The 13,008-nt window shown below is 36.7% G+C and overlaps 1 protein-coding gene across 6 annotated transcripts in view; it reads left to right on the top strand.

Moving 5' to 3' along the window:
- Grm8 (glutamate metabotropic receptor 8) overlaps nucleotides 1–11,394 on the top strand; it is an 854,699-nt gene extending 843,305 nt beyond the window's left edge. For 5 of the 6 annotated variants that reach the window (XM_045159898.1, XM_045159896.1, XM_004658605.2 and 2 more), the window contains 2 exons: nucleotides 3,715–3,961; nucleotides 10,896–11,394. In XM_045159898.1, the coding sequence (XP_045015833.1) occupies nucleotides 3,715–3,961; nucleotides 10,896–10,945 (297 nt within the window). In that variant the 3' untranslated portion in view covers nucleotides 10,946–11,394. Of the gene's footprint in view, nucleotides 1–3,714; nucleotides 4,017–10,895 lie in introns of all 6 variants that reach the window. The other variant, XM_004658606.2, reaches the window with a different exon arrangement.
- Nucleotides 11,395–13,008: the final 1,614 nt, after the last annotated feature.

The following is a 13,008-nucleotide window of genomic DNA, read 5'->3' as shown; positions in this document are numbered from 1 at the left end:
AGGCTGTTTTAAGTGTACATAATTAAGATGTATGTTTTGGTGTAATTTGAAAGTATAATGTCTAATGACGGCCTTGGTACACGAAGCATAGCACTATTTAATTCTCAAGCTTGTGGTTTATTACATCTTCCACTGAGTTAGCTTGCTGAAAGGATAGACTGCAGTAATATATCTAATGAAGAAGCTATTATTCCAGAATCTTCCTCATGCCGAATATTCAGCAAGATTAAATTCACTGTGTGTTTCACAGACTGTTGTGGATAATGAAAGACAATAATTTGTATTTTGGTAATTGAGTGTATTTTAAAATGTAAAAGGTTCTACACTATTTGAGATTAGGATGTATACATTTTAGCAAGACTAAATGATTAAGGCACATGAAAAAGTCCATCAAATCAATACAGATGCTTATATCATCTCATGGTTGTTTCATGACTAGATTTTGTTTCTTTTTAGACTGACATCACTTGCCAGAGTTTCACAAACAAATTGGCTTCTCAACTCAAGTGGTTTTAGAAAACTTATGTGTGATTGGAACTTGAAAGCATTTTTTTTTTTCATTCAGACCCTACATTTCTCATTGCATCTTTTTAGAATAGAGTTTTGCAACAATGCTAGCTTGAAAACTATGCAGGCATTCCATTAAGATTAAGCTGCACATGAGGAGCTTAGGAAGACTTATAATGATAAGTTATTGAAAAGTAGATGACAGAGCTCATGGAAATTAATTGGGCTTTAAAAGCACATAACGAAACTCGGTTGGGATCTTCTTAATTGTGGTAAATCTTCAGTGCTTTCCAGTTTAATGTTGGATTTTACATATTGGCAGGCACCATGAGAGAGATCATGGCACATTGTCTCCTATCACTTTTCTGAGGGGTGTGTTTGAATCAGGTCTCTATTGAGGAAGATGTAAGGAGCCTCGCTTAATCCTCTTACCCTCCTTATTTTGCTTCTTCTTCAAAATGTCATCAGCGGGGCTGGAGAGATGGCTTAGCAGTTAAGCACTTGCCTGTGAAGTCTAAGGACCCCGGTTCAAGGCTCGATTCCCCAGGACCCATGTTAGCCAGATGCACAAGGGAGCGCATGCATCTGGAGTTTGTTTGCAGTGGCTGGAGGCCCTGGTGTGCCCATTCTCTCCCCCCTCTCTCTCTCTTTCTCTCTCTCTCTTTCTCTCTCTCTCTCTCTCTCTGTGACTCTCAAATAAATAAAAATAAGCCAAAAAAATTTTAAAATAAATGTCATCAGCTCTGCTTGATGCCATTACTGATGCCTATGTGGCTGAATGGGAAATGACTTGAAGCATAATCTGTACAATTTGCATAAGTCAAAGAAGTCTTGAAGGTCTTCATATATCTAAATTTAAGGAACAATTTCCTCATAAATATCATGTCTCAAATCTTACATAGTTTCTGGGGGATGTGTATAAGAATAAAACTATAGTCTAATGGCTCTAAATAATTTTATACTTGAAAATCATACTTAACAATGAATACAAAGTTCATATAAATGAATATGATTACATAGCTATACATTACACATCAGGAGGTATTATATTATGTTCATTCTGATGTATTGATACTTAGGGGTAAAGTGGAATATTATAATTGAAGTAATATTTGTCATGTAGAACTTGCTGACAGGGGTGATATTTGAGACAAATCAATTTGGTATTACATTATTAAAAAGTATTCCTAGATTTCCTACAAAATGTCTTATACAATAGCTGTTGTGGCAAATTAACTCGTCAGCACAAGCAGCAGTCTACATAGTGTGACACCATAGTTAATAACGGGGCTTTTACTTGTGTTGACATTCTCCTCGTGGTTCTAGAAGGTCTCAACCTGAGTTTCTGTCATCTGTTAGGAACAGCCACTTCTCTCAGGATAAAAACAACATTAATATATATTCAAGGGTTTATGTTAATAACAAATACCTTTAAATTTTTCTTTTAAATATTTTATTTATGTATTTGAGAGAGAGGCATGGGCAGGGGGGATGAGTACACCATCACCTTCAGCCATTGCAAATGAATTCCAGACTTATGTGCCACCTAGTGCATCTAGCTTAAATGCAGTTACTGGGGAATTGAAACTAGGCCTCCAGACTCCTCAGGCCAAGTGCCTTAACAATGAAGCCATCTCTCCAGAACTTTTATTTAGAAATTATTTATTCATTTGCATTCAGAGACAGAGACAGAAAGAGAATGGGCATGCCAGGGCTTCTAGCTGCTGAAAATGAACTCCAGATGCATGCGCTACCTTGTGCATACGGCTTTACTTGGGTACTGGGGAATCAAACTCTGGTTGTTAGTTTTTGCGGGCAAGCACCTTAACTGCTGATCCATTACTTCAACCACGTTTTTCTTTTAAAAATCAGTTTGGCTATTGAAGATGATCAGATGAAATCTGACAACTTACCATTTTCAAAGGAATTATCAAATGAGCAAATCTACTAATGAGGGTTGTGGATATAGAAGAGTATCTCTTTTCACCATATTCCAAGGGTTTAGAGGTCATTATATTTTTGAGCTCAAAATATGATCAGTAGAATCACAACACAAGTTTTTGTTCTAAAAGTTAAGATATTGTCATGTTTTTTTTTCGATCCCATTAAAAAAACTCAAAGCCATGATTGCACAGTTTAAATTTTCAACTTTTTCAGTCTCATTTGTAAAAAAAAAATGAAATAATTTAGAGGGCTAAGAGATGGCTTAGCAGTTAGGGTGTTGTCCTGCAAAGCCAAAAGACCTAAGTTCAGTTCCCCAGGACTCATGTAAGCCAGATGCACAAGGTGGCACACGCGTCTGGAGTTTGTTTGCAGTGGCTGGAGGCCCTGGTGCACCTATTCTCTCTCTCTCTCTCTCTCTCACTGTCAAGTAAGTAAAAATAAATAAAATATTTTTAAAATGAAGTAATTTTGAGACCTCTATTTTCTAAGTAACACAGAATCTTATTTCATTGTATTATGATAAGGAATGAACACAAGGGGGACATTTTCATAACACAGGTGGCAGGACCCTTTTACTAGAATACATATCTGCATTTTTTTTTGGAAGGAGGAGTTCTGAAACATTCTGTTAGTGCTCTTGTACTTATTCTGAATGAATGACATCTGTTCTTTAGCTCGTCTACTAAAACAATATAGCCCTTGGAGAACGCTTGTGATTTCTGCCATGTTTTGTGCTTAGAACTCGGTAACGATGTGAAGAACACCAGCGCTATGCAAGCAACAGCGTGTATCAGTAATTTTCCAGAAAGCGTTAGTTCCTCTTTCGTCTGTCCTGTATGTGATTCATCTTCTGGCTTAAAAAGTGGTAAAAGAATAACATTTAACCCGCGAGTACATCCTGAAGAGGGAGTGTGGTACAGAGAGCTGGTCTCTTGTCAAGTCGATTTTCACCTTTTCTTTGTACAGTTTATTTATCATCTAACAAAGAAAATATGCTCCAACTCACTTGGTGTTTTTTTTTTTTCTCTCTTTTTTCCTACTTGTTTTAAGAAATCAGATTTTAAAACACAAACTTGCTCATCTTTTATAGGCTGAGATATAGGAAGGCTTGACTATAGAAAAGGGCAATTTCAATAAGTACTTCCTAATGCACTTGTAAAAGAGAAGCTGGATTCATTTTAGAAAATGATATGTTATTTGCTTTTTCTCCTACTAGTCACACTTAACAGCCATGATTCTTTTTCTTTTTTTTCCTCCCCTCAGATGTACATCCAGACAACAACACTTACTGTCTCCATGAGTTTAAGTGCTTCGGTGTCTCTGGGGATGCTCTATATGCCCAAGGTTTATATTATAATTTTTCATCCGGAGCAGAATGTTCAAAAACGCAAAAGAAGCTTCAAGGCTGTGGTGACAGCTGCCACCATGCAAAGCAAACTGATCCAGAAAGGCAATGACAGACCAAATGGCGAGGTGAAAAGCGAACTCTGTGAGAGCCTTGAAACCAACAGTAAGTCATCTGTAGACTTTCAGATGGTCAAGAGCGGGAGCACTTCCTAATAGATGTACGTTGAATATTCTTCTACTGGCGTTGGGGACTATGCTACACATTTCTAGGGGCATGACAGTGTGCATACCCACTCACTCCCAAGGCTGTCACAACAGTCAGAAGCATTTGGTAAGAGCTAAATGCTTGCAAGATGAGTAGTTATTCTCCATTGCACAAACTGCCAAGGTCATCTCTTTGACAAAGAATCACACTCTGATCTTTCTTTTGAGGCAGTGCAAAGCCTGGAATTTGGAATTCTCTTTCATTTACAAAATTCTCTCTTGAAACCGAGAAACTATCCTAAATTTTAGAAATATTTTTATTATTTATTTATTTGAGAGAGAGTGAAAGAGAGAGAGAGAATGGGTGCTCCAGGGCCTATAACAGCTGCAAACAAACTCCAGATGTATGCACCATCTTGTGCATCTGGGTTACATGGGTCCTATGGAATGGAACCTGGATCCATTGGCTTTGCAGGCAAGCACCTCAATTGCTAAGCCATCTCTCCAGCCCTAATGTACATTTTTTTTATTGCAGTATTGCTGATGTTTGTAATAGTTTAGTAATATTTATGGAGTATGCTCGTAGAAATACTGCACAAATAAGTACCATGCTGTTTTGATCTTTATGGAGATGAAAAATGAATTAATATGTTTAGTTGGGTCATTATAAACACTTTTCCCACACATGCCCATTTTGTTTTGACTTCCTATCATTTTCCTTTTGGATACATAAAAATAAGCAGTCCTTTTCTTTGAAAGTTTCATGCTGCTAAAGAAAGTACTTTTTCTTCAACTACCACTCCTTTATCTTTTCTTTGACAATTTTTCTCTTCTCTTACAGTCGAACCCAGATTCATTGCATGATAGCAGTATATCATCACCCAGGCTATCCACACCCATAAAATTTAACTGATTTTATGTGTGCTCTTGCTATATCTAGAAAAGTAATAAACAGATTGAAGACTTGTATTGCAAAGTACCAGAAAGTGGAAATTAGTAGAATTTTCAAACTTTATATCACTTGGTTCTATAGAAAGACCAAAATAAATGAATCAAAGCTAATGTCATTAGAATGGGAATATAACATACATATGTATCATAATGAATGATAAATACACTCATCACTTTTGCACATCTGAAACCCCAGAACTTGGCAAGCTAAGACAGAAATATTGTAAATTTACAGACAGCATGGGCTACATAGCATGATCCTCTCAGAAAAACAAAAGCAAACAACAAAAATATTCTCTTTGCCTCACAGTCCTTTAGCAGACTGAATTTCTGTGTTTTTAAGTAAATATAGCAGATGTCTAAGGATTGGTTTAATTACTGTGACATTCTACAGTGTTCACTAGACTGACAAATCACCCCAAGTATTAAGATTTCCAGGTGAGCACTGCCCACTGAAATTCCCCAGGCATAGAACTAACTTCAGATGGGTAAGCATTGCTTAATTAAACTTATTAGCTTCAATTGCTATCAGACTATACAGAATTACTGGCTACATTGGCTAGAGGAAGATTGTCTCCAAATCAGTGTATCAAGTTTAGTCACTTTTACAACCCCACAAACACTCTCGTCATATTCACCTTTCTGTCAACATGCAGCCTTATGACACTGCAAGAGAAGGCACACTAAGATGGATTTTGGTAACACATTGTCTTCATCATTTCCTGTTATAGAGAAGCAGCTTACAAATACTGGGAGTATTCTGGTGCACACATTTAATCCCAGCACTTGGGAGGCAGAGGTAGTAGGATGGCCGAGAGTTGGAGATTGACCTGGGCTACAGTGAGAACCTACCTCAAAAACAAAACAAAACAAAAAAAACAAATATATAATGACTACTGTTAAGGTTATCAGAGTTGAATGTTTGTGACCTGAGGGCAGAGTTTTTCTGTCTGTTTTTCCTCCTTGGAAACATCAGTTTAGGAAGTTTGAGCCCATGAAGATGCCAGTATGGTACTGTTGACAACGACGCACTGGCATTCTTGGGGAGACTTAGGGCTCCATCTGTTTTTTAGTAGCAAACAATAAAATGTATTATGGTTTATTTTAATAACAAAACATTCCACCTTACAGTAGGATAAATTTCAATTATCCCAGACCCTCTATTGTAGAACAAAAATGTTCTTTAAAAAGGATATTTTCAGTATTGCTAAGGACTAATCTTGTATTACTGAAAGAAGTCATTTTCATTTCTTGTTTCCCTTGTTATTTCCAGTTGAGGTTGAAATAAAAATGTGAACTGGAAGTAGCCCAAGTGTGTTTCTCTATTTCTCTAATATAAGACTGAGAGATTCCATACATGAAACCTGTTTACAGGATGAGTCAAAAATATTCTGGAAGAATTTAAGATCCTCTTTTGGAAGGAGAAGTACCATGGGAAACTTTTTCCATACGGAAACTTTGGTAGATGTGAACACATGTCTATTCACCTTAGCTAGGGCTCAGATGACAGACCAAAATGCAATTGCACCAAAACCAGTTTTGGTGAACCAGTGACTTTCTTGGGGTTACTTACAGAGAAGAGTGAGAGACTGCTTATAGGAGCAATGGATAACTCAAAGGCAGCTGCATCACCAAAAAGGCCCCCTAGCACAGGTGAAGATTCACCGAACCTGGGCCTCTGGAGATCACTCACAGACAGCATGGCTGGTTGGAGAGTCTCTTTCTAGGCAGCTGTTTTCCTTTCAAGGTGCCTTACGGGCAGGTCTGTCAATCTCCTTCCAGACTTGTGTTGACTTCCTGAGTCAGTTCTGAGCTTCCTTACTCCCTCAGGAGGGAAGGTTTCAATTACTAATTAACACTGGTCAATGTCATACCTTTAACCATAACTCGGACTCAAAAATGAGGTGGAAGTTGATGGAGGAAACCAATAAAGTTGGCCTCCACATGCATATGCAAATGAATGCACACTTGAGCATACACACAAATACATACACCACACATAAATATTCCTACAATAAATACTTTCATATTTTCTTCTCAAAATGACATGCATTTCTTTAGGAGTATAATGGAATATTAGAAATGCCTTTGTCATTTGAGTGTAACAGTCAGGTCACCTCCAAATTTAAGGCTTCTCTCACAAAATAAAGTCGATTTCCTATAAATCCAAGAGTTATTAGTCCACTGGAACACTGCATGTTGCTACATCTTCATGGTTTTTGCTACCACATTTTTGGTAAATCAGCATTACTACAGTGAGAAAATAATGACATATAAAAAAGAGTTGTGTAAACTATAGAGTAATCACTGTAATACATAAAGGTACCATTATGCCCTAAATGTACTTTGGCCTGTGGCTAATATAGGATTATCCTGGAATGTAAAATGGTTTAAAGAAGCTATTGTCTAGTAGCTTGCTTTACTTTAATATGTGAAAGATTAGGATCATTTGGGAGACTATTCCATTTTTGAGATTTTTCTTACTCTAACGTAATAGCAGTGTATTCATTCATGCATGCAAAGCACTTCTTTCGTGGTTAGAAGCTCTACAAATCCTCATGTTCAGAGAGCTTATCTTAAATATGGATTGCTCATGCCAGATGTTATGGTCACATGTTTAAGATTTCAGAACTCCATGGAGTAAATATAAATAGGATAAACTAGAAAACAAGCCAATTGGCTGAATTTTCAAAATACTACATTTCCTATGACACTGGTTCTCAGCATTGGATGAGAGGGGAATTAGTAACAAAGTTGGTATATTCAAGTTTTTCCCGATGTTGCCTGATTAATCATTGCACTACGTGGAGTTCCTTATGCTATGTGCATGAATAAGTTATGAAAGCAGCTGCCACAGAAGGTGGATTTTCTTTTTTAGCTAACGGGAACAGTTGTGGCACACTCAGGCATATTCATCACCGTGGGCTTTCACATGAGAATACCCACCGCCACATCCACACAACCCCCACTCTGTTAGTTATCTGGGTGTTTTTTTTTTTTTAATTTTATTTATTTATTTATTTGAGAGCGACAGACACAGAGAGAAAGACAGATAGAGGGAGAGAGAGAGAATGGGCGCACCAGGGCTTCCAGCCTCTGCAAACGAACTCCAGATGCGTGCGCCCCCTTGTGCATCTGGCTAACGTGGGACCTGGGGAACTGAGCCTCGAACCGGGGTCCTTAGGCTTCACAGGCAAGCGCTTAACCGCTAAGCCATCTCTCCAGCCCTATCTGGGTGTTTTTGACTCACTTTCTTCCACAGTACTTCTGTCATAATGATCCATGCAGTTATCTGTCTGCCATTCACATTGTCCCTTATCATTATTTGCAGATTAGCCAAACTATTTCCAGAACTTTGTATTTCTTCATGGCCATGAATGGAAAAGTTAACCTTATTCTCCTATGAATCATAGTCTTACCATGAGACTTAATAGACTTCTACCTTTCTTTCTGGAGATCACTTTGATTACCTCAAAAGAAGATGTACAAACCTTATACATTATTTATAAATTCTCAAAATGTGATCTTAAAAATCAGGCTGATCCAAATCATATGTTACACATAATCTCTAGGAAATCATACTAGTTAAGGCCTTTTCTACCTAAATTGTGATTTCTCCCCCTTTTTTTAAATCTGCTTATTTGGTTAATATTTCCTGCTGCTTTCACTATTGAAGTGGGCAGGAGGTTGAGTACCCTTTACTTAGTTACTTTTCTAACTCATGATAATTTTTCTTCACTTTGTATACAAAGATTTTAAGAAAAATCCATCAGAGACTATCCAAGTATAAAGAAATTATTTTCTTAGAAGACGTTTCTAGGCATATAAAAATTATATAAATTTAAAAGTGAAAAATGAAAGAAATTATAAAATCATTGTGTTTCATGTAGCACAATAGAAGTCCTGCAGATAGCTTACGTTTTCAAAAATGGGGATACAAAATCCAATTCCACATTGCTTCTCTTAAACTATTCACCCCCAGACATATTCAACTTCTAACATCAAACCTAATTCTGTAAGCTCTTAATCAGTGTTGAAACTGGAACTCAGGCATCTGTTTCATTCTTATTCATGTTGTATAAATAGAATATAATTTAAAACCAGATTAAATTCTACTTCTGGCGCTGGGAAGAGTATCCAGTGGATTAAGGAACTTGCTTGCAAAGCCTGCAAGCCCAGGTTCAATTCCTAAAGTAGCCTCATAAACTAGACACAAAAAGTGGTGAAAGATCTGGTGTTTTGTTTTGTTTTATTGCAGAAGCAAGAGGCCCTGGTGTGTGCCTGCACACGCACACTCTCACACACACACGCACACACACAAACATAGAAACCCACATAAAAAAGCAAAAAATTATGGTACAATAATAATCAAGAACTGCGAATAAAACAATCTAGATAAAATAAGGACATGTGGGGCTATAGGCACGGCTTATCAGATAAGGTACTCACCTGTAAAGCCAAAGGACCCAGGTTTGATTCCCCAGTAATAACAATCTAAGCCAGATACACAAGGTGGCACGTGCTTCTAGAATTCATTTGTAGCAGTTGAATGCCCTGGGGTGCCCATTCTCTCTCTGTCTCTCTGAAATAAATAAAATAAAAAGAAATTAAAAAAGAAAAAAGTAAACAGGTGCAACATTTATGTTTGATATATACTTCATAATATTGAGTGAAATGCAGATTAGTAAACCCATTTGCCTTTGGGATATCTATGTAGTTTCAGTGACTAAACTGTATGTTTTTGTTTTTGTTTTTTTTTTTCTGTGAAACAGACTAGTCCATTAGCAGGGATGCATAGCACACTACAGTGAAATAAGTCTGATTATCAGTTATATCATAAGAGAAACCATGATTTCTAGTTTTGTTTAGTATCTAAGATCTCAATTATTTTCTAAATATATTTCATCCTGGATTGGATTTATATACTGAAATACTTTGGGGGATTTTTAAATATTATTGTGTATTCCTCAGTTTCACTATAAAAGCAAATCAAATGTGTAGCATACAGCTTCAGGTTCACTGAAATGAATTTCCAGACCAGGCACAGTTATGGAGAAAGGGATCTATTGTAGCTTACAGATCCAAGGGAAGTTCCATAATGGCAGAAGAAGCTGGTCTGCCTTTACAGGTCAAAACACACACACACACACACACACACACACACACATACACACACACACACAAACACACACACACACACACACACACACACAGGGGGGGGGGAGCACAAGCCAAAAGCTACAAAGTAAAGCACACTTTGCTTATCTTTAGACTGAAATCTCAAACTCACCACCATACCTTAAGATCTGCCCAGTGACACTGCCTCCAGCTAGGTGGCTGCAGATGCAAACTACAAACTAAAATATTACTGAATATATTAGAGGCCATCTATTCAAACCACCACAAAATGTTTACACAATTTTCATTACATCTTTAATATAGGCAGATGGATTATTTTTATTTAGATTCATATTCTCTGGAAGTTTCAAAGGACTGTAAATTTGAGAGACTATTTTGTTATTTATATCTATCTTTCTAGTAATCTTAAAATAGTGTTATTCTACAGCCAGATGCTAACAGAACAACTAAATAGTCCTTTCATCCTATGTTTCTTTACTTTCTCAACATCTCCATATATATTCTTTATGCAAAACCAAATCACAAATATGTATTGACCATGTTAATATTTTTTACACATAAATATAGTATGTATTTGACATTTTATCATGTTTACTTTTCTTTTGTTTTGCATATATGTAAATTTGGATATACCAAACACTTTTAATTAGTATTTCACCTAGATCTACTAGTGATTATAATTTTTATATATTTAATTTTCTGCTAAATACTGTTCTGGTAACCAGCGGATTACTGGCTTCTAGAGACTAAAGTGGCCACTCCATTTGTGTTTCAATACTAATTTATGTAATTTGTCTCAACAGCTTCCTCTACCAAGACAACATATATCAGCTACAGCAATCATTCAATATGAACAAGGAAATGATACCATCAGAAGAAGTGTGGTATCTGATCTTAAATAATGAACAAGAGACTGCAAAAATTCACTCCTGGAGATCTCCGTAGACTACAACCAATCAGATCAATAGTCAGTCTTGTAAGGAACAAAATTTAGCCAAGAGCCAAAAGTATCAATATTGGGGAACAAAGAAACCCATTTTTTAAAAATACAACCAATGAGCGTCAAGCTAAAGTATTGCTTACCTATGGTCAATTTAAAACAAACAAACAAAAAAATCTCAAAAGGAAAACTAATGTTAGCTTGTGAAAAAAAAAATGCTGTTGAAATAAACCATGTCTGATGTTATTCTTGTAAGTATTTTTCTGTGATTGTGAGAACTCCCGTTCCTGTCCCACATTGTTCAACTTGTATAAGACTATGAGTCTGTTTCTCGTAATGGCTGACTGGATTGAAGCCTTGGGTTGTGCTAAAAAATAAATGCAATGATTGACGCATGCAATTTTTTATACAAATAATTTATTTCTAATAATAAAGGAATGTTTTGCAAATGTTGAGAGTTGTTTCGTTCCAGTTTTAAAAGTGAGAGAATTTCTTCTTTCCAGCTGGCATTTTTGTTGTTTCCAGATCCCCTCAGTGTCCCACAGCAATGTCACTGCCTTCAGGGATGCGCTTCGTAGATGGACCTGTGGTTGAAGAAGTCTGTTGTTATTTTCTGAGAAAGCATTGCTCTGTAAGAGTTCGTGAATACGTCCAGATTCCTCTAATAGATTTGCATAGGAACTGTTTTCTTTTTTTTTTTTTAATTTTATTTATTTATTTATTTATTTGAGAGCGACAGACACAGAGAGAAAGACAGATAGAGGGAGAGAGAGAATGGATGTGCCAGGGCTTCCAGACTCTGCAAACGAACTCCAGACGCGTGCGCCCCCTTGTGCATCTGGCTAACGTGGGACCTGGGGAACCGAGCCTCGAACCGGGGTCCTTAGGCTTCACAGGCAAGCGCTTAACCGCTAAGCCATCTCTCCAGCCCTCTTTTTTTTTTTTCTTGAAGGGTCAAGTAATGGCTTGAAGTAGATTTCTTCAAGTAACATTATCTGACAAACTATGAGCTGAACATTTACTTTGGAGAAAATAATGAATACTACCATGTAAAATATATTGAGGTGTTAGTGAATGTCTTCAGCAACTTTTTAATTCAAAACTTTTGTGTAATGAAACATTTCTTTGGTATGTGGTACTAACCTTTTCTCTCCTGGGTCTAGCAGTCACTGAAATCAGTAATTTAAAGGGCCTCACGTAGGGCAGGCTTCAAAGACCAGAATTAGCATATTTAGTCCTTTGGCATCACTAAAGAAACCACAGTTCAGAAAACATGTCAATACTTTCTTATTTTCCAAATGAAAACATCCAGTGGTTCATAGAACGATATTTTTAAACAGAAAAAACAGGAAGCCTGTGTCACACTAATAAAGCATGCCAAGATAGATAAAAGGAGTCTGTGGCCAGCTTTCAAATCTGTTACCATCTTGGTCAGGGCTAATCTGTTGCGTTCAATCCCAGGCATCCATCAAGTCAGTCCATCTCTATGGTCATTTTGTTGGTAAATGGTCTCTCTGCTTAGTGATCTTGGATGACTCTTTGCTTTTCTCACAGATATTAAAAGCTCTCTACTCCGTAGCTTTAACCTAGACATCAGGTGTCTTTATTTCCCCACGCAGGCTTTTTCCCCATGAAGGAAACATTTCCTAGATACCTAGGGAAACATATTTTAACAGATAGAAGAAAATGCATATTGATTGACCTTTGGTCCAGCTTCTCCAAATAGTATTTGTTCTTTGTTGATAATGTTAAATGATCTGAATTATTGATAACACAATACTGGTATCTGGATTCTACCTCCATTTCTAGGAGTGCCTTTCTGGATAAGACTGAGACTAACCAAAATAAATGCATAGTTTATTTTATTGTACCATGTAGCTCAATACTGTTAAAGGTACCAAGAAGTAATTTTAATTTTTAAATTGACAGTTTTCTTGCAATAGAGAGTATTGGTGGTTTGTACAATTTTTTTTTTA

Source organism: Jaculus jaculus, chromosome 10 (assembly GCF_020740685.1).
Source record: "Jaculus jaculus isolate mJacJac1 chromosome 10, mJacJac1.mat.Y.cur, whole genome shotgun sequence".
Taxonomy (NCBI): domain Eukaryota; kingdom Metazoa; phylum Chordata; class Mammalia; order Rodentia; family Dipodidae; genus Jaculus; species Jaculus jaculus.
Note: the sequence above shows the minus strand (reverse complement) of the source record. Positions and strands in the feature narration are given on the sequence as shown.